This window comes from Stylophora pistillata, chromosome 3 (assembly GCF_964205215.1).
Source record: "Stylophora pistillata chromosome 3, jaStyPist1.2, whole genome shotgun sequence".
Taxonomy (NCBI): domain Eukaryota; kingdom Metazoa; phylum Cnidaria; class Anthozoa; order Scleractinia; family Pocilloporidae; genus Stylophora; species Stylophora pistillata.
In genome coordinates, this window is record NC_142521.1 from 31,230,016 (window position 1) to 31,252,029 (window position 22,014).

The 22,014-nt window shown below is 36.5% G+C and overlaps 2 protein-coding genes across 5 annotated transcripts; one reads left to right on the plus strand and one right to left on the minus strand.

Annotated features, from left to right (window-relative positions):
* The first annotated feature begins 808 nt into the window (after window positions 1–808).
* LOC111344382 (uncharacterized) lies at window positions 809–16,044 on the plus strand. 4 transcript variants are annotated; one of them, XM_088753512.1, is made up of 20 exons: window positions 809–988; window positions 1,116–1,159; window positions 2,513–2,585; window positions 2,863–2,969; window positions 3,329–3,379; window positions 3,700–3,739; window positions 3,967–4,032; window positions 4,140–4,184; window positions 4,959–4,977; window positions 5,105–5,252; window positions 5,869–5,970; window positions 6,780–6,856; window positions 7,597–7,711; window positions 8,112–8,153; window positions 9,648–9,714; window positions 11,044–11,151; window positions 11,440–11,504; window positions 11,804–11,893; window positions 12,564–12,664; window positions 13,666–16,044. In XM_088753512.1, exons 1-20 carry the CDS (start codon window positions 978–980, stop codon window positions 13,834–13,836), a joined length of 1,542 nt encoding a protein of 513 aa, XP_088609638.1. In that variant the 5' UTR covers window positions 809–977; the 3' UTR covers window positions 13,837–16,044. The 4 variants fall into 4 exon arrangements, with proteins under 4 accessions (XP_088609638.1, XP_088609640.1, XP_088609637.1 ...); XM_088753511.1 differs by having other exon boundaries at window positions 810–988; window positions 3,299–3,379; XM_088753514.1 differs by lacking the exon at window positions 1,116–1,159 and having other exon boundaries at window positions 3,299–3,379.
* On the minus strand, window positions 16,018–21,414 carry LOC111344386 (alpha-2-macroglobulin receptor-associated protein). Its single transcript, XM_022951612.2, has 4 exons — window positions 20,940–21,414; window positions 19,213–19,553; window positions 17,460–17,612; window positions 16,018–16,895 (listed from the first exon to the last, which is right to left on the minus strand). Exons 1-4 carry the CDS (start codon window positions 21,349–21,351, stop codon window positions 16,839–16,841), a joined length of 963 nt encoding a protein of 320 aa, XP_022807347.2. The 5' UTR covers window positions 21,352–21,414; the 3' UTR covers window positions 16,018–16,838.
* Between the last annotated feature and the right edge of the window lie 600 nt (window positions 21,415–22,014).

Here is a 22,014-nt window from a genome sequence, read left to right on the forward strand (position 1 = left end):
TTTTTTCTGTTTGTCTTAATTATTACCATTGGTGATGGCCCTTCCCTTTGAAAGACTTAAATAAAATGTAGATGTAGATCTGTGATATCATCCTCTGAAAAGAATTCCTTCAGCAAGTTGTTGGGGTAAAATATTTTAGGCAACCACCCACTTCGATCTCAAATTTACCACCACAAATAAAAACAGTTTCCATTCGGAGAAAGGAAATACAAATCTCAAAAATTCTTGTATTGTGACGAAGACATAAAACAATTTTGAGGAATGCGTCCACTGTTCACTGCTTTGGAGTAGCTGTAGCTAGAGCTGACTTGACTCTAAGAGTTGTACATCACTCAATGGTTGATTGACAAATGGTCCAGTGGGACCTAAGGCTCCTTTTATAGCGTGCCTTTGTGTAAAACAAAGCATTGATCACACCTGCCAAGAGGCTGTTGATGAAGTCTTTTCTGTGAATTGTTATTGCTGTAGGTTTATACAGTTCTCATATGCCAAGGCTAATTGCCTGTCCACCCCCAACCCCCCCCCCCACCCCATATTTTGTTGCATCCAGGAATACTGACAATGCTTTCTTCAATTCATTTACAAGATCATCAGTCTTACCCACTATTTTCTTTTAAAGGAAGACAATTAAAGATTTTAAGGTAATTGTATGATAAAAGATAAACCATAGCTTAAAAATCGGGATCTGTTTCTCCTGAGGGTCGAGTATTAATAGTTTAACTAAATTGTTTTACTTTGTTTTTAATTGAGGAGAATTTTGTAATCATTTTTTCGATTCTCTATGCATGTATTGCTTGCCTATAATTTTAAAGGACTGGGTTTGAGTTTGTGATGTCAGCTAGTCAACATGGCGATGACCTGATGGAGCGAACGGGGGGCACAAAGTTTCTCGTCGAAGGCGTGAAAAATGCCCGAAAATTCATCTTCCTGGGTTGTAATGGTTTAAGAGGATGCACTGAATTGCCTCTTTGACCGGGATGGAAACAAGGTTTGTGAGAATATACTCAAATTAGACGTGATTTTCTCCAACATTTTAGGGTTTTTCGATCGATCGCGCAGAGATTGTTTTACGACTGGTGAAGTTGTCATGACGTTTGATTTCTTTGCCATCGTAGCTCAGAAAATGAAGTAAAATTGGAGGAAGCAGCCTCAGATAAAGGTGATTTAACACGATGTGATGTTTTTGTGTTTATTTTGTTTTGGTATTTTCATATTGCTCATTTGTACCTAAAGCCCATGCATTGACAGTAGATTTACGTTGAAGAAAGGGTGTTATTTTCAGTGACACAGATTCATTTCTTCAGAATTAATGAAGAAGTACGTTTGATTTCGAATATATCGCTGCACTTAGCAAGCTCTTGGGTCTCTGGGGTGATAAAGGCTCACAAGTGTAATTCGAGACCAGTCAACATTATTCCATTGTGTTTGATCTGAGATTCTTCTACGTGGGAAAGCGAAACTTTATAATAACCCACTGTTACGCTTTTAGACGGATATTATCTAGCGCGTAAATATTTTTATTGGATCTCTTTCATTAAGGATATTTTGAAATAATATGACAATATTGAAGGTTAAAATGGATTTTCAGGTTTCAAGACTTCTGTTAAGTTTGATCTGTAATCAGTCTTTGGTTAGGAATTATGACAATTATTGATCTCGATCGATAAAAGAAAGATACTAGTAAAAACTCTGTTGAAATAATTTGTTAAACTAAAATTTATTTGAATGTCTGACATCAACACTTGGGAGCTTTGTGTAGCATAATATTTCGAGACTTATCTGTAGGACAGATGCACTTTGTTTATGTGGTAAATCTCAGCAATTTGATGTTGATAGGATAAAATTTTAAATTGAGCAAAGTGTAACCCTAGCAACTGGAAATCTGGAGTGTTTATGAGGGGAATTACATGTACCCCTGTCCCCCACCCCATGAAGGCCAGGGTAAATTTGTTATAACTGCTGACTGTGACCTTTATGCCAAATACAGAAAGATGTTTCTCCTTTAGTCATGAATGTCGAACAAAGAAAGAAAAACCTTAATTAATTTATTTACTTTAAGTCAACTCTCAACATTGCTGATCTTAGCAGTTTGCAGAATATTTGTCACCTGTAAAGCCCCTAAGCTTACTTTCAATTTCTCCTGGATGACCTAGGTTTCTCTTTGTTCCACCATGGACAAAATGAAAAACTTTTCTTTTCAAGAAATCAGTATCTCAATACAAATCTGGGTCCACTGTTTGATGAGAAGACATTGATACTGTTAAAAGATGAAGAGTATTGTTCCCAGCAAGATTGTTGAAATCAAATCAGCTCCATTTTGACCATACTAGGTTAATAGAAATCCATAGAAGTGGGAGAATTATCTTGTATTATTTTGATGACTGAGGACTTCAATAGGAGAAGTGCTCATTAACTGTCGCAATTTGCTGTTAGGCCTTGTATTATTCTGCTACATTTAATTTAAATGCTGGTTTATGAGTATTTTATGGTATATTATGGTATATTTTTACAGAATCTGGGATAGGACTTCAGGGATTTGAAGAAAAGGAAAAGTCTGAACAGCAACACCACCATGATGATAAGCAGTGAGTTCTGTTGTATGGATGAAAATAAAAATGCAATGTGTGACTCATTACCACCAAGGGCAGAGTATCAAGTATTGTGAACTACTGACTAATAAATTCTTACCACCATTTGACGGCATCTGTGATCTATTACAGAACAGTCCCATGGCGATATAGAATCAGCGTCTGGGTTATGTCCACTGTTGTGTGTTCCCTTGGTGAATTTGCTTTATATAAGGGAACCTTTGTGTTCCTTTGTTCACTTGAGTTATTAACAGATTGATTGATCTTTATTCAGATTGGATGCATCCTACCAAATTCCTGCACTTTCAAAGTCCAGAGTGTTCTTTTTGAACATCTCTTGGTTTGGCATGAATGTAATGTATCTTATTCTCTCTGTTGAGGGTAAGTGTTTGATTCAACCAGTCAGTTGTAAAGGAAGCATTAAATTGTTAATGTATTTTTGAAAAGAGGCTTGAAAATTCCTCTTGGTTTGTGATAAAGACCACAGGTTCAGCAAAATTTCATTACAAATTTGTTAAATGCGTACTAGCAAATTACCAGTGATTTTGATGAAATGCTTGGGGGGTGTAACCTTGTGATGAATTGGCATCCCATCCATGGGAGATAGTAAAACTTCTAGTTGTTTCATGCTAAAGAAACTGGGATCAGCTTTAGCTGGGTGAATGACATGGCTGGAGTACAGACTTGACCTTTTTATTGTTTTTATGCAGTTGTGCCATCACAAGTTTATGCACTAGTAGGTTCAGGGCAGAAGGGTCAAGTGCTTGGAGGCATGGTGGCTGCTGGAGCAGGTAAGTTCATCAGTTTCAAGTATCAGTGTAGAAATAGTTTTGTTGTTGATCTCACAGTGTAGTTGGTCTCTAACAGGGATCAGAGCTCGACACTAATAGTAGCGAACTAGCCACAGACTAGTAGAAATTCAGTTTTGGCTAGTGGTGTTTGATTTGCACTGGTCAGTTTTGCTGGTTAACAAACTGAAATTGTTGTAACATCTAAGTTGTCACTAACCACTTGGCTAGTAAGTTGAAGAGTTAGTGTCGAGCCTTGGGGATTGTAATTTTTTTTTTGAATGAAACTAATTTCATAATGAATTAATTATTTTTTTCTGCAGTGGTTACATTTTTCTTGAGTCCTCTTGTTGGAATGAAAAGGTGAGAATAACAATTTAAAGTCTTCCAGTATGTGTCCTGTTATTTCTTTATTATTTTGTAAATCAAATTTATGTCTTTCTGTTTTGTACTGTATTTACAGATTCTTTGTCTGACCTGTTTCAGTGTGGTATAAATTTTTTTCATCACCTTTGGCTGATCATGTATCTAGAAGTAAGAAAAATAAATGTGTGATCAGCTTTCAATGCATTTCACTTCCTTGTTTTTAGCGATCGTCTTGTGTCACAGTATGGAAAAAGACGCCCTTTGATGCTTGGCGGAACTGTGTTACTTTGGTATGATAACTATTTGCACCATCATTCCATCTGAAAGTGTTATACTCATTGGCTTAGTTGTGATTACATGAACCTGCTTGAAAGTTTTGTTTTCCATTTCTTTGCAGTATATCACTTTTTGGAATGGCATTTAGTGCTCCTGATATTGAAAGGTGAGAATGTTATTTTTGTTGCATATACTGTTCATGGGGTAATTTCTCTTCTTTGAAATGGATTTTTATTTGGTGAACGTCTTTGTGGGGTTAGTGAGCTAGTTTTTGATCATTTTAGGCTATGTTGGTGCTATGGTTTGTGCATTGGATAACCTGTCCATATAATATTATGCTTGTTGCTTTGTCTGCCTATCAGTGGTCTATGCATGTCTATCAGTCAGTCAGTTAGTCAGTCAGTCAGTCATTCAGGAAGTAGACAGGCGGTCAATCTTTGTCAGGTGGTCATTGAGTTGATTTGTCTGTCTGTTGGACTATCAGTTGGTTAGGTAAGCATCCACTGAGTCTGTCTGTCTGTTTGTCTGTGTGTCAGTCATTCAATCATTCAGTTTGGCTGTCTGATTCCAGTCAGTCTGTTGGTCAGTCAGTAATGTGCCATTTTTTTTTCTGAAGCATCTCCTCACATCTGATTGGCTAATAGCAGATTATGACCAGTCCAGCTTTTTATAATACATACTGCGGTCTGGAATTTTTTCCATTCCATTTGTGCAAAGTGGACAAAAACAAACCAACTGAAAATATCAATAAGTTATATACCATCCTAGGTTGGTCCTTATTAGTCATGGCCCCCTGCCTCACACACAGTTTTTTCCAATTCAAACCTACTGCCTGTTAAATTATGTATATCACTGGTTTGCGTGTTAGTATTAATTAAGTTACATGTTAGTTTTCAACAATCTCATCAATGTGGGTGTTCTCTTTTTATTCTATTTGCAGTGACATTTCCAATGTTACGGTAGGTGACAGTAACCACTGTGATGTAAATGATATGCGTAGCGTCATTCCGTATGCAATTTTTTCCTTAGATCTGGCATCCATTTAGTTAACCTGTTAACAGTAGAAATTTTCTTTTTTCCATTTAGTGCTCTATGGATTTAAAGCTGCGGCGATGCCTGCCTTACTATAACCTGACCATCTTAGAGCAATCAGAGGACAATTCTACCGTGAATTCGGACACAAGCTTCTTACTGAGTATGTTAATGCAGAAAGAAGACTCAAGAGGAAATATAGGTTTGTTTATGAAATTAAACTTTTAACACCCTATTTCTGATTGTTAATTCTCCCCCCTATCTGCCACACATTTACTTGTAAATTAGTGAAGAGAATTCAGTGTTAGATCAAGATAACAACTTCTACCTGATAAGATTGAGTCTTCTCAGAACCTTTCTGTTGAATAACCCTTCAAGCATGATTGTCATCTAAATTCTCCTTACAATATCACCCCTGAATTAAACATTAAGGTTTTGAGAATAAAGGAAATGATCATCAGTTAAAGAATGGTCTTGATTGTTATAGAAATTCTCCTCGTAAGTATGATAGGAAATGTGTAAGGAAAAGTATCAAGAACTTTCATACTGATGTGAGGGTGTAAAGGTATAATGTATGGATACTCTAGGAATAAGTTGCATGTTAATTAACCCAGGGAATGAAATGGGTTAACAGGGTTTCTCCTGTTGACACTCACATTGCACTTCAGTTTGAAATTACAGGTATGTCAAAAATGTTTAAAAGTAATTTAAAAGTGAAACAGCTGACTAACATCTCTACAAAGTGAAACTTGAATTAAGGTATTCAATCAATCTTCCAATTTATATTTTGTTTTAATCTATGTTTAATGGCCCTACAGGTCTGTACATTGCATTCTATCTGTGTGTAATGGCATGCTATTCCATAATGAGCGTGCCATATAATGGACTGATAGCTGATCTGACCCCACCATTTCAAAGAGGTAAGACTCAGGCAAATAACAGAAGCCTATTTGTAAGTTTCCCCCTCCCCGCCACCCAGAAATTACATATTTAATTAATGCCCTTCAAGTGGAAATTCAAGTTGTTTTTGGCTTTGCGTTGTATAAAGGTTTCTTGCCAGTTGGGATGTTGTCTTGCCAGATATGCACAGGGAGAATTTGCCTATACCGTATTTACTAACTTTCCATCTATTTTGACCTTCCAAGGTCTCCCTCTTCTGTTTTAAGGGGACATTTTCGGTAGCTGCACATTATTTTAATCTAGGTTTATTAATTAACCAATTAAAAATTTACTTAAAAGTAAAAAGAAATATTTAAAAAACAGACACGTCTTCTATAAAGTAACTGTTACAGTGATTTACAATTATTATAGAAACTAGATTTACAGAGAGAGAAGATAATGACTACTGAATACATAATTTAAAAGGCTTAGATGCTAATTGCAATATTTTGAATAACCGTCATTAATTTCTTTTTTAAGGGTGTTAAAAGCATTGACAGAAGAAGCTTATAAATAATCAAGAAATACTTTTATATTCAATTTCTTCTCTTTTAAAAATTTTTAGCAAAATGTGGTGGACTCTCTGTAAAAGCAGTTTGACTATTTGAAATCCAAATGAGTTTAAATCTAAGAAAATTAGTAAATGATCCATAAAGTTTGATCAAGGTCATTCATTAACATGATATGACAGAACAAAATTTTTTGTCACAACAGTGTATTTTTCTTTTTCACTAACAATAAAAATTTTGATATTTAAAATATTTAAAACTGATAACCTCACTAATAACAGGGTTCAGTTCTGGTGTTATGGGAGCCATGACACTTGTTGGAAATGTAACAGGAGCCCTCATAGGCTTTTTCTTTCCGGTGAGTATGAAACTGTACTCTCTGTTATATTCAAATAAATAATTATTAATTGTCTGAGTAATTTCTCTAAACAAGCCAAAAAGTTATAAATCATTGATTTAAACCTTAAACTCCAGAGATCTGATTGTTAATTCTCCACTCATACTGCTACACATTTCCTTGCTAATGAGTTTCAAGAATTTGGAGTCAGATCAAGATAACAACCTCTGCTGGATGGGTTTGAGTATTCTCATTACTTGTTTTTTTTGTTTTGTTTTTTTTTGGACAATGTTGGGAGAATTCACAGGTTAATCACCTGCAGGAGTAAAAGAGTTAAATACAACATAAAATGTGATTACTTTTTCAATAGTTAGTAACACAGAAATAAGAGCTTATAGGAAATCAATTAAATCTGTGTTTGAAAATTGATAAATAATTTATTGTTAAATTAATCAATTTTCATTGATGTTTGCAACTGATCTTTTTTAGAGCTGTTTTCTCCTGCTTATAACATTTGGTAGAAAACTAAACTCAATGCAACTTTCTGTCAGTAATGCAGATTAATTAAATAGAACAGTGCTCTCCCTTGGAAATTAAGTCACTAAAACCTGTGTATTATTATAATGATGATGATGATTTTTCAGGATCATCACTACAATTATAAACATTCTTTTGGTTGTTTTATTTAAAACTTTTCAATTATGTTACTATTAGTTCTTCCTTTGGCTGTTTTATTATATTGTTTCTCTGTCTTGTTCTAGAAAATTGGAGTGGTGGGCACGTATTCCCTGGTAGCCATCCTGTACTTTTTATGTGTAGTGCTTACTGTGTTCTCCTGCCCAGAGCCCCCTAATAAGGTGACCCACAAGCCTATAGGTGAGTAGTGGCCCCTGTGATTCATTTCAAGGAACCCTAAAGCTTGTTTACATTTGACAGTAAATATTGTAACACGACTCTGCTAGTTGCATAATACGTGTATGTAAAATAGATTTTTGTCATGTGAGCTGTGCAGACCTCCATGGGTTTCTATTAAAAAACTTCACCATAGAAAAATCTTGGTATGAGAGTCGTATGTATTGGGTTAAGGAGGGTTACAGCCCAACATATAGCCTTTTGACCTGTGAAATATAAGATGTTTGAAAGAAAGAAAGAGTAGTTGCTTGATAAAATTGTTATCAACCAACAGAGGGTGGGGGAAACAATGTAAGACTTGGATCTTTTTTTTTTTTTTTTTACACAAGTCGTGTCAGTGTTAAATGCTTTCATCTCTTATCAGGTCTAAAGGCTGTATTTCATGCCTACTGGGAACCATTAAAAGGTGAGTTCCAAACATAAATCTTACCCTATTCCTTTGAACTTCTATATGGGCTGAGTTTATTTGACTGTTGTTTCTCTGCTTAATGACTATAATCTATGTTTTATGCTCGGTTACATAATGTACTTCAATCAAAACTTCATTGAACAAGGTTTGTTAACCCTTTACACACTGTCATCAGTATGCATATTCACCATACTGTTCTCTCTTTTTTCAGTCCCTAATCACATACTAGCGAAGATATTGACCTTGTTAAACTGGATGTGAAAGGTTTAAGCTTGCCGCCAAAATCAAACCCCCCCTCTTTTATTTGTGATCAAAATTAAAATTGTAGTTGTGCAGCTGTGAAATCGCAATCAGAAGTGAGAAATGCAGACTAGCTAATTATTCATTGTTTTATCATTACTATTAAAAGTAAAAAATCTGAAGTTGACAAATGTGCCACTGTTGTTGGGTTGAATGAATGGCAACAATGGCGGTCAGGCTAATAGACTGTCATGTTGGGAGTGAAATTAGTACTCGTGTACCATGTACTGGTACTTACAGCCAGACAATACATTATGCGGCATGAAATTGCCTTATGGGTAAAACCTCAGTACACTGGACACCCCTTTAACCCATTAATAGTGGCAGCTTTTGGGAAAAACTGTGTTTTGAAGCTAGTCGAGCAGATTTCGGGTCACCGATGTGGTTTTAAAAGCTCAAACTTACCACAAACCCATTCACAGCTTGTACACTTGACGGCCTTTCGATCCAAATGCAAAATGGCAGCCTGAAAATCTCAAGCAGGCGCAGAAAGCAAAATTTCGAGATTTCGTTTTTGGGTTGAAAAGTAATGCCCCACTTACGACTTTTACTTTTGTCTCTTTCTCCAGTCCTTTTTTTGTCCCTTTCCTTGCCAGAATTTTCTCCTCTCTTGCTGGAAATTTAGTAGGCTTCATTTTGGTGTAGAGATTTTTTTTAGAAAACTACTCAGTATTTTCAAACCACATGCTCAGAAAGGTAGGTGGGTATTGGAACAAGATTTTCATGCAGATTTTCAGGTCAAAGTTACATGGTTTTTTGGCTATTTCTCCAGTGTCCTTCACTCAATTGCACTCATTCTGGTATCGTTTGTAAGATATTTTCAACCTGTTCAAGTACGTCCTTAAAGTCGTGCTCCAGGGTTAAAAGTGATGACGTCACAAGGTGTAGAAAGGGTTTGGTTCCACATGGGTGCTTACAGGCGCACTGGACATCAATAGGTCAAACCAGAAATTTCCTCTGGTCTCATGGGTGTCCAGTTTAGAGGGGTTTCACTGTATTGTATTTTCTTTCATTTTGGAAAAGGGTATCTGAGGAGATAATGCTTGACTCATCACTGACAAGTCTAATTGGGTTTAACCCAAGTCTGCTCTTAGAAGGAAGGAAGAAGTAATTTCAATCTCATAGCTTCAACACAATTGCAAGCTTTAAGAGAATTTATGGAGCTATATGTTTTATTGTCCTGTCATGTAGAGCGAGATTTCAGATGGGTGTTCCTCACCAGATTTCTCATGCAGCAAGGTGTTGCCACAGTCACTGGGTAAGGTCTGAGACGCTAGTTTATAATTACCATTATAATACCATCAATCCTCTTATAACGCTCCTGGGGGGCTTATTTATTTCAGGTACTTTGCGGGGGTGGCTTATTAGAGGGGGGAGAGCTTACTAATTTAGCCCGATGTTCACTACCATGATACAATAGGATATTATTTACTGTATTTACATTTTACATTTTTTCATTTACCAAATTGGCAGAGTCAAAATCATCAGTAAAGTCTGATGAGTTGTAACTGAGATTTGTCATAATCATCTTGTAAATCAGAAAAGCAGAAACACAACAAAACTGCAAACTAAAGTCAAATGAACGTGAAACGCTTTATTGTACTAATAAGGAGGGGCTTATTAGAGAGGGGGGCTTATTAGAGAGGGGTGCTTATTAGAGAGGGCCGGGCTTATTAGAGAGGGGAGCTTATTAGAGAGGGGGGCTTAATAGAATGGGAGGGCTTAATAAATATCTTCCTCTAAAAAGGAGGGGCTTTTTAGAGAGGGGGGGCTTATTAGAGAGGGGGGGCTTATTAGAGAGGGCCGGGCTTATTAGAGAGGGCCGGGCTTATTAGAGAGGGGGGCTTAATAGAGTGGGAGGGCTTAATAAATATCTTCCTCTAAAAAGGGGGGGCTTTTTAGAGAGGGGGGGCTTATTAGAGAGGGGGGGCTTATTAGAGAGGGCCGGGCTTATTAGAGAGGGCCGGGCTTATTAGAGAGGGGGGCTTAATAGAGTGGGAGGGCTTAATAAATATCTTCCTCTAAAAAGGGGGGGGGGCTTATTAGAGAGGGGGCTTATTAGAGAGGGGGCTTATTAGAGAGGGCCAGGCTGATTAGAGAGGGGAGCTTATTAGAGAGGGGGGCTTAATAGAGTGGGAGGGCTTAATAAATATCTTCCTCTAAAAAGGGGGGGCTTATTAGAAGGGGGGGCTTTATAGAGGATTTATGGTACAAGCTTATGATATAACAGAACTGGGTGGAGAGATGCAGAGTGTAATTTATAGACAAAAGTGTGTTTCTTAAAAACATGATAAAATGAACCCAGACCTTTGATGAGGAATCCACGATGCTAACCATGATACTCTGCATCACCCAAAACCCTCAAGATATTACAGTAGAAGGGACTCACTCATAACTTCCCCTGACACTGTCTATAATTATGTAAAGGTGTAAAGAAACTAACAAACACATTAAGTGGAATATAATTATTATCTTGAGTTAAATGCCAAATTCTTGCAACTTATCATCAAGGGTAATAAGTTTGTGAGTAATAAACCATGTGAATGTTGTTTGATTGTTTTTGTCATTTTTTTTTTTTTAATTATAGTTTTCTTGAGTTTTGGCTGGGTGACATGGTTACTTTACCAAACTGCTGGTCTCCTGAGAGGAGTGTGGCAATGTTGCTTCTTCCAATGCTGTTTTCTGCTGCGCTGTTGTGAGTAGAATTGTGGGTGATCAGTTTGTGGTGGGCAATTTTATGTGGGCCATTTTATTTCCTCAGTATTTAAAAGCTGATATGTTAGAGCAGTGCTTGTGATCTGGAAAATCAATAAGGACCTGCTAGTTAGGTTTCCGGCCAAGGTTATGAAGAGGAGAGAAGTAACATGTTGTCTTTGAATTATTTTGCTTTGCATAGGATTACCTGCATGAAATTACTGAAAACTCTGATGCTATAATACTACTAACAAACTTAGGCAAATTCTAACCACATAGTATTCGTTAGTTCTGTTATAGGAGGCTTCCTATCTGATAGGCTTGGTAGAAGAAAACCTCTTGTTATTGGATCAGGTACATATTTATTAGTCCATATCATTAAGGGAGCTTAGTCATATCATCTTAAGGTCGTTTTGTTTATATCATTCATATCTAGTGTTGCCTTTTAATAGAAGAGAACTTTGATGAAATAATTTGTCATTATTGACAAGTACCATGCAGGAAAAGGACAAGGCTTGCGAAGGATGGAAGAGATTGACAATAACTGTACAAGCTTGAAAAACATAGGCTCAAGTTTCAGGATGCACTTACAATTATTATAGCCATTGTAAACCAGTCCTCCACAGTGAATTTAAAATTGCTTTCTGTTGCAGCAATATTAATGAGTGTCTGTGCAGTGATACTGGCTGGATTGCAGGGGAAATATGCTTTTTACGCTTCAATGCCAGTAGCCTTAACATTTGGTTAGTGCAGCATTTAGCTTTAATCAAAGTTTTAATGAGTGAGGTGGTAGCTCAGGGGTTAGAGCCCTTATAGAAATGCTGGGGGAGGGGGGGCTGGGGGGAGGGGGCTGGGGGGAGGGGGTATCCAGTGATGAAGCCTGTTTCTTGAAGGTCCCAGTAATTAAACAGGCTTGTGAAGCTGTTTGGTTTTTGTTCAAGATGGGAGTTTCAAAAGTTTTGAGAATTATTTCATAAAACTAGTTGCTAAGGAAACAAAATGGACTGCTTAGAGTGCCAGAATTTGCTTCTCTATTCTTTAACTTTGACTTTAAAACATGGCTTCAGGGCTGCTAAGTTACGGGGACTCTTGAGGAATGGCCCCCTGGTCATTAGATGCTCTGATAACCAGGGTAGGTGGTTACAAAATGGCTCACTTGACTTAAAGTGAGGCCATTCTACTACCTAATCTATATCCTCATTTTTGCAAAAGCCATATAAATTTGACACAATTTTAATGTCAACTTGTTGAGTTCCTAAAATTTTGAGCAGTTGATCAGATATCTTGCCATATCTAAGTATTGTTTTGGGATGGCACTACAGTCTAGCCCATGCCAGCCAAGATCAGATTTTATTGGTCTAACACATTGAAAACAACAGCATAATTTGACATCCTGCTATTGTTTTCTATTAGGGGTGGGCTTTGGAGCTTATTGTGCAGTGGATTTTGCACTTGTGATGGATGTTCTCCCTAATGACAGAGAAAAAGCTAAGGATCTGGCTGTTTGGCACCAGGTAAAGGCAGGGCTGTAAAGTTGCACTAAATGAGTTGGCTCACTAGTTTCTTAATTGAAGCATGCTTTAACCAATATTTTAAGTGTTGAGGGAAGAACCATTTAGACTGGAGAGTAACAGTTTATGTATTTCATTTGCAATAAGATGTACTTGGCATGAGTAGACATGATATCTGTAGTTTCTATGGTAATGTTTATACAAGGGTCATTAAGACAAAAGAATGAGTGAAGGTTCAAGGGTAAGTAAAGAGGCGAAGCATTCATTTCTTTACAGTGTGCCTTGGCTTAATGCTCTAATCAAATATCATTTTAAGTGGCAATTGTCAGTTGTTGTTGTCATCCTTACCATATTCCCGCTGCTGTCAGTGGTTCCTCCCATCTCACCTATCCTCATAAGTAACAAACAGCAAAACTGCAAATTTCTCTGTTTCTTTTTTGAAAAGGATGTGATTGGACATTCAGTTTCTAAATATAAATATCAAAGTGGTGTAGTTTGTATGGATCTTGAGATGTTAGGGTGTGACAAACAATTTTCTTGGGTGATTCAGATGCCATGATTGTTGTTAATATTTAACAATTATTGGCCTCAGATTTGGTGAATATAGTCTAATAATCCCCGAGACGAAGTCAAGAGGATTATTCGACAATATTCACCGAACCTGAGGCGAATAATTGTTTTGGTATCATTTTAGAGCTGAACAACAGAGAAATTTCTAAAATCATAACATTTTAGTAACATTTATTAACATTTTATTTTAACATTTTATATAAACGGCGTGGAGCGGTTTATATAGCGTCATATAAGGAACCGCGCGACCAATCATATTGCTGGAAACTCTTTGCTCAGCACTGAAATTATACTAAAGCTAGATAGTAACTGATGATTGTTTTGTAAACACTTTTCATCCATGCCAAGGCACTCAAAATTGGTAAAAAAGGTAAAGCAGCTTTCTACAACATTTGTCAGACATTTCTGAACCTTAACATGCATTTTTCTCCCAGGCCCTTGTCCTGCCACAAGCCATTGCCACACCCACAGGAGGTATCATATTGGACATGTTTGAGAAGCTGAGATGTGATATAGGACTTGGTTATATTATCCTATTCCTCGTAACATCTGTGTACTTTGTTCTTAGTGGTATTTTTGTTTACAACATCAAGAAAGCCAAATAGAATAAATATATCTTATTGACCAAGCGCGAGGGCCGTACTGGGAGAATATTGGGCTGAGGTCTTGACAGTACGGACCGAGCACAGCTCGGTCCGTACAAAAAAGACCGAGGGCCAATATTCTTCCAGTACGGTCCCGAGCAAGCTTGGTTAATAAGAGATTTATTATACGACTGAAGTTCAAAGGGACACAAGTGCGGTATCATTAGGGACCATTTGGGACAGTGCCCGGTCCAATACTGAGAGAATATTGACTGGCAAGAGAGCATTTTGATTGGTTGATTTTAGTTATTGGCCCTCCGACTGCCCGAGTCGTGTAATAAGACTTCTTCTTGCAAAGTATAATTTTCACTTTTCTTACAAGATGCCAAAGGGATTTACTATTTTGCCTTAATCTTTACTGCACCCGCTTACTGCACATTTTTAAGTTAGTTATGATTGCCTGATACATTGCTTTCATCGTTGCTGTGACACAATGTTTTGGGAGTTTTCTAATGGTCAAGATCCCAAGTTGAGAATAATGGATTTTAATGTTTAGTGTATGTTCTTCAAGGTAACATGTTTGTTAGTTTAACAATCAGTTGTGGCAAAAGTTAAATTGCATATTGTTGAAAGGAGCAACATTGATCACTTGGGAACAAAATAATGATTCTAGTAAGTTGTACTTGTCAGCCTTTTGTATTACCTTTTACAAAAAGGAAATATCATTCATTTCTGAAGATTATTCATGTTCACACAGTCAGAGATGATAAAATTTAAGAATATTTTTATGGGAGAGAATAATAATTATAATGATCTTAAAAATTTTGACGTTATTCTTCGACACTACCAAAATTAGAGAAGTTATTTTTCCAAGCTCTGTTTTTGGCAGTGTAAATTGAAGACATGTATCTATCACAAAAAATGTGTGTTTGGGTGAAAACTTGAAAGAGCATTCGAAATAATGTGACGGATACTTTATAATATGCAGTGGGTATTCTTCTACAGGGACTAAAACCAATGTCTCTTATCAGTTTTCGATAAAACTCGAGACAAAAAGGCAAAGGTATTTTGTAAAATGTTTTAACCATTACTCAGTTGTTAAAATTTGTTATGAAGATGAACAACTTGTAGATGAATTTTTCAAAGTCAGTGTCTAGACTACTGTGCACCCACCCCTCCCATAACCCAACAACAGTCAAATGACAACAAGTTAGGCTTAGGGGAGGGGTAAGTGTTCAGTTGCTCAGATACTAATTTTTTTTTTTTTTTTTTTACAACTTGGAGTCCCAAGTTGATCATGAGTTTTCAGTGAAAGAGAGGAATCTTTTTAGCACAGCAACAGTAATAAAAATACAGTGTGCTCTAAGATTGGCTATTTTACAGGTACAAAATAATTTAGATAGTTATTGCAACAAATGCTTGCAGAACATGTAGTTTATTTATGAGATACAATGAATATATGAAGATCATATATTTTGAACTGCGGTATTAGATACGTATGATGCACGATCCTCGCAGTAGATAGCGCTATTTAAGCAATAGCGAAAATCAGACCTGTAAAAAGTCAGGCCTGTATGGGACTCGAACCACTGACCTATACGATACTAGTGCAGCACTCTACCAATTGAGCTAACAAGCCAACTGGGAGCAGGCCGTTAAGTTGATTCTTTGACTTTTATCAGGTCTGATTTTCGTTATTGCTTAAATAGCGCTATCTACTGCGAGGATCGTGCATCATACGAAGTTTATTTATGTAGCTTTTTTTACTGGTGTTAAATATAATGGATACACTACTGAACAAAATGGCAAAATCTTGTACTGCCAATTGTGCCATAAATTTAAAAACATTAAATAAGATACGGTACGTATGTATTGATTTAAAATGTAGGATCCTTGTGGCATTCCTGGTATGTGTGATGACATTCTGTCATGCTGGATGGCAAGTTACACACCATGATATGCAAAAAAAATTAATCTTGATGACTTGATGATTGACTAGTACCAGCAAGCAATATGTAACCCTGTATGGTGATTTTGTATCAAGCATGTGATTGTATTCTGCAAAAGCCTACCATCACTACAGTCACATGACTGTTTTTGCTGAAGACCTTCAAGCAACAGTACTATTGTAAACATACCCAGGGTTGGAAAATAAATAGCATGTACATTATATGATAATTTTATTTTAAGAGGTGTGATGAATTGAAAAGAATAAATAGTTTTATTGGTTGTGGTAGTTTGTTCTCTTGCATCAACGCATGGAGTAAGAACAAAGTCCTTTTAACACAGTAAAATACAATTGTGATTAAAAGCCATAGACAGCCTTAAAATGATTACAACAGAGTTTCCCCAATTCTCTCATTGCATCCAACTCAATCTTTATTTGATACTCTTAAAACCATAGGTCTATTCCAGGCAAATTGTTCATTATGAGAATAGACTTAGTATTCACTTATACAGGCAATGAAAAAAAAAAAAAAACTGCACAATTTTTGCTTCACTTACATGAAATGAAACTGGACAACACCTGACATGTCAGAGTGAACAGAATTTTAACAAAAAGCACGTGGAATTACCTCTTGAAGAAAGGTCTTACCTATTAAAGAGTCTTTGTTTGGGTGATTGGAATTTATTTTGCTACAAAAACAGTTAGCTTGTTCTTATGTTTTACAAAAATAATAATTTTGTGGATGGGTAACTATTTAATTTGGTTTAATACACTGGGTTGATAATGTGAATTGGCCACTGTGGAGAGTCGGTAAAGCTGATGATCAAGTGGTTGATACATGAAATGTCAGCTTTAGAAACAATTTACATTGTCAACTTGGTTGATTAAACAAAATTCTTTGTAATACCCCCTTCCAATGTGTGCAGCACCAGTTTCTTTAAAAAACTACCTCCCTGTAACTCTTATTTATCTGATAAACCAAAATTAGGTTTTTGCATTCTGTCCTGCCTTAACTTTAAAATATACCTTAACAACAAGTAAGCTAGAGTGGGTCTTCATATGTAACTAAAAGTTACTACAACTCGATCTTTGCAGCAACTTTGTCCATCAATGTCGAATGCATTTTCTTCACCTGCAGAAGTTACAATTATAATACATGAGAAAACTGTGCTTTAAGAGCAGTATCATAGGTGGTTTTGCGGTTTGCTCTCATTTACCTCTTTCTAGGGTGACTAGTCAGAACACAATCAACATTTCATGAAGGGTTCCAAGCTGCAACCATTTTGGTCACAATGGTAGCTACAAAAAACCTTTTTGCTAAATCTGCAGTGAAATTCCCCATTTTGGTGGCCTGTGTGCAGGTCATGTAGCAAGTTGCAAGTTTTGTGTAAGTTAAACTTTATGGTCTGCAGTTAAAGTGAGATAATATCATTTGTTGCACACAGACTGAGATTTACACTGTGAAGTATTATTGTTTGTGTCCCTGATTGGAAAATGCATTTTCACAGTTGTTCACTTCTAATCTTTAAAATATGTCTGTTTAGTGCAAAAAAATCACTTTATGTATGAAATGAAAAAAATCGTTTAATTGAGAGTGCTTGAACAATTTTTATACACTTGTCGTGATGCATTGGTAAAATTAATGTCAAGTCATGTAAAAAATTCATATTTCAACTGTTAAGATCAAGACTCTTACCCATCTTCCATGTTCTTCTGCCCTCTTTGCCAGTTTTTCGTGCTTCTCTTTGAAATGGTGCTGACCATCATCAACAAGACGACGAGACTCTTCAGCTTCTTTTCTGAAATGTTTGTGTTTCATTATTTTGTGATCAAAATGGTACAACTCTTGCTGCAACAAAAGGAAGCAACAACATAGTAAGAACTTAAGGCAAATTTTTCAGGCCTTAGTTTCAATAATTGGATCTTTACTCTTCTCAGATTCTTTTTTCTGTCAACTAAAACTTTCTAACAATTTTACACAACCAGGGGTTAAATTAATGCTAGTGACAAGCTGACTACTAAAAAGGCCTCACAAAGCTTCTAACCCACTTCTGTTAAGACAAAATAATATTTTATCAAATTTGTATTTCCTCTTCAATGCTCACAGCCACCCACTGTATTCCACTACTGATAGCCACTTATGAAATAATAAGTAACTGAGACTACCATTTCAACTTTTTTCTAGAATAGAAAAAATAACACAAATAGACCCTTAATATACATCGGAATGCATATTCTCCATACTGTTCTCTAAATGATATTATTACACGACTCAGGCAGTCAGAGGGCCAATAACTAAAATCAACCAATCAAAATGCTCTATTGCCCGTCAATATTCTCTCAGTATTGGACCGGGCACTGTCCCAAATGGTCCCAAATGATACCGCACTTGTGTCCCTTTGAACTTCAGTCGTGTAATAAATCTCTTATTAACCAAGCTTGCTCGGGACCGTACTGGAAGAATATCAGCCCTTGGTCTTTTTTGTACGGACCTCGCTGAGCTCGGTCTGTACTGTCAAGACCTTGGGCCAATATTCTCCCAGTAAGGCCCTCGCACTTGGTTAATAAGATATATATATATAGTGAACAATGGTTCCCATTTTTAGCTGTTGATAAGCTGACAGGTTACCAACACATTACTAACAGTTGGCCGACAGTGTTAAGCAGACCAAAACTTGACCAAAAACAGGGTCAAAACTTTTCCAGTTGAAAACAGTAAAGATAAATCTGTTGATTGCACCATTCGTACCTATCAACTTGATTCTGTTTAAGCGATAAAATAAGCTTGTTTACACCCATCTTCCAATCATACGTACCAAAATTTAGTGGTAACTTTAATTGGTACCTATTTCTAATATCCTTGTCTGTACACAAAAAAAAACTTCTTTTGATTCCCAATTTTGGGGGAGCAAATAAGCAAAGCTTAAAGTAGCTTTTCAATCGCCCTATAATGCATTGCAAAACTAAGCATTTCTGAACATTAATTTCCCAAGGTGCCGACATGGAGGATTTGTAAAACATTCAAGATTGAGCTTCTTTAGTTGGTGATCCCTTCCTTTCTTCTCATGACCTTAATGCATCATTCAAGGATGTTATTGTAAGAAGAAATTAGATGCAGGTCACTTTTAGGAGTCAAAGGGTTATAAAACTAAACATAAGCTTATATAGGAACCTTTCAGAGACCTTACCAAGTCATTGCATTATGTTCCTGGGCAAGAAAAGCAAATACCCCAATAGCGTGCTTCCCTCCATGCAAGGTAGTGTTAGTGGGTACAGCATGCTTGGAAGGGGAAACCTGCCAAGGACTTCTGCATTCCAGGAGGAGTATAGTTACTATAATACCCCTCATTACTTAATTCATGCTATGGAAACTGCAACAATCTCAGTGCTCTGTGGACCAATGGTTTGGGTGCATTAATTTTACTCTCTATTCCTACTCAATAACTTACCTTAATGGATTCTAGTTCCTCTTCAGTAAATTTTGCTGTCTGCGCTTTCTCCCACAACTCATTTACACGAGGGTCTCGGAATTCTCCATGCACTTTCTCTCCTGTCGCCTTCTCCTTCAGCTTTGCGAAGCTATCAGTCAGGTCAGCATGGCTGTCTTGAAGTTTATCTTGTAATTTCTTCAGTAGTTCTTCCTTGAGATTTTCTTTAGATAAAACTGAATTTTCTGAGATTTCATCCTGCTCCATCAAGACTTTGAGTAGGCGGTTATATTCTTTCAGCTTATCTCTGTGATGGTTAAATTCAGTTTGGAGATCACTAAGTTCCTCTGAGTTAAATTTGCCTAAAGTGATAAATGTAAAAATAGTGTTCACAAAAAACATTGTGGGAGAAATGATTTTTAAATAACACCCTGTATTCATGACTAAGAGTTTGCAAGATTGGTAACCAAGCTGTGCACATTTTTAAGCCAATCAGAGGCATGTGGTTTTTTCCATGTGAATTAGAAAGAATGACCACATTACACCAGTTTTGATAAATTTACACTGGTTACCAGTAAGATATAGAATTAATTTTAAAATTTTATTGTTTACTTTCAAAGCCATCAATAGCATGGCACCCAGCTACATCATTGATTTAATTAATATTAGGACTATTACGCGCTACTCGCTGCGTTCTAATGAAGGTGTTTTATTAAAACATCCCTTGGGGAAAATGAAAAAATCATTTGGTGACAGATCCTTCAGCGTGGCTGTGCCCACTTTATGGAATCCTCTTCCTGTAAGCCTCTACATGATCACATGTATTTCTACTTTTAAGTCAAATCTTAAAACTTATCTTTTTAAATTAGCTTTTAATATTTCTTAGATGCATATATATAAATAAATGATGGAATGTTTATATTGTAGATTTTTGTACAGTTTTAGGTTATTATTGTAATGCACTTTTGATCACCTGGTATGTTAAAAGGTGCACTATAAATCAATAAATTATTATTATTATTATTGTTATTATTATTATTACTACAGACCCAACTACATGCAGACTCCACTCAGTGTTTTTATCAATAACAATAGTTTGTAAATATGCACATCTTAGATATCCACAGGTATAGATGTAGACATCAACACATATAGACACTATTCTTCTCCATGCAGATGTACTTTTGAGCCAGAAAGTTCAAGTTCTGTAATGCTGTAATGGTAAAACATACCAGTCCAGAGGAATAAGTGATCTTTCTTCATTTCATATCGTACAGGATTTTTTACAATTACGTCTTTTGTGCCCCCTCTTTCTTTTCCATTTTGTACCTACTTTTAATTGGCTGCACCTTGTGATTCGACGTCATTTTTAAACATTTCTGACGCAAATTATTTTTGCATCTTGTGGTCAAAAAGAGAAAATGCAAATTAAAGTTGGTTTGAAACAGCGACCCTTGTTATATTTTAACACTACTGCTTGTATATTCGTTTTATAAATAAATAAGTGAAGAGCTAGGCCATTATCCAGGCACCTAAACCTAGCACGCATTAAAGCGCATTTTGAATAACTTTGAATATTTTCCTAATACCTTTCTGACTCATTAGTTTGTGATTAGCAAAAACACTTCTGCTTCACTCTTCAGTCTCAATGGACCAAAACTTGTCGCATTAGAAGAGTGACTAATGCACTTTTTAACATGACTTATATTTTCTTTTTTTGTGATTTTTTGGCACTCGAAATAACCCACCTTGTTTCTTTGCAGATTCCCAAAGTTCACTCAACCGTTTATCGCCGAACACGCCACGGCCGGCTGTGTTGTCTCGAATTTCGTTTCCATCATCCGCCCTATCATAATGTTTCTCCAAGCCAAACTGCTCCAGTATTCGATAAAACTTTCTTCTCAGCGTGGCCTCCATTTCCCCGTCTTCGTCTCCTCCGTTGGCTTTTAAATCCTTCCATTTGATTTCTGCCCTGTCTTGTAGCTCCAGTAAGCGGCGTAAATCAGCCAACTTTTGTTCGGACATTTTTTTTTGTGCTTTCTGCCACAGAACATTTAGCTTGTTCATTCGAAATGGGCTGTTTGCATCTCTTGCTCTACCGGTAAGAGCATTGCTCTGTGCGATCAAGAGAAATGAGAAGAGGAACACTGGAAATATCATTGTTTATAAATATTTTGTTCTGAACAAATCCATCTAACTCCTGAGCTCTGCAAGGAAAGCCAGGCTCCTCAGCTTTGTCCCACGCGTGACGCGTGGGACAAAGCTGAGGAGCCTGGCATCACCTTTGTCATGTCACACGCGTGACAATCACGTTTCATGTGTTTCATAATTATTCGTCGATTATTATGCTGGCAGAGTCACTTTTCGGGTTGTAATTTAAACTTAAAAGACCAGATATATAAATAAGTCAATAAATCATAAATAAATGAATAAATAGACGTCTTTTCGATAGCGATAAAATTAGTTTTAGGTATTCAAATTTTGCGTCACTTTTTGTATCAACTGCATGGCTCATGTTTAAGCATTCGAAGTTCTAGACTGTCGTAGAAAAATGGTGATAAATCATTACCAGTTTATATCATTCTGTTCCTGTTAATTTTAATATTTTAGAAAGAACTGATATTTGCCATACAATAATCAGATATCTGCCCGCGCCCTCCCATAAAATCTCTCGCGTGAGATAGCCGAAACGATGCACCTCAGTAGCTACTGAGGATTTATTGTTGTCCCAACTAGCCGCTTCATAATAGAGTGAAAATATCATGCCCTCTAGGTTTACTAATCGCGTCAGAATTACGAACTTGAGTCCTTGTTACGAGGCAC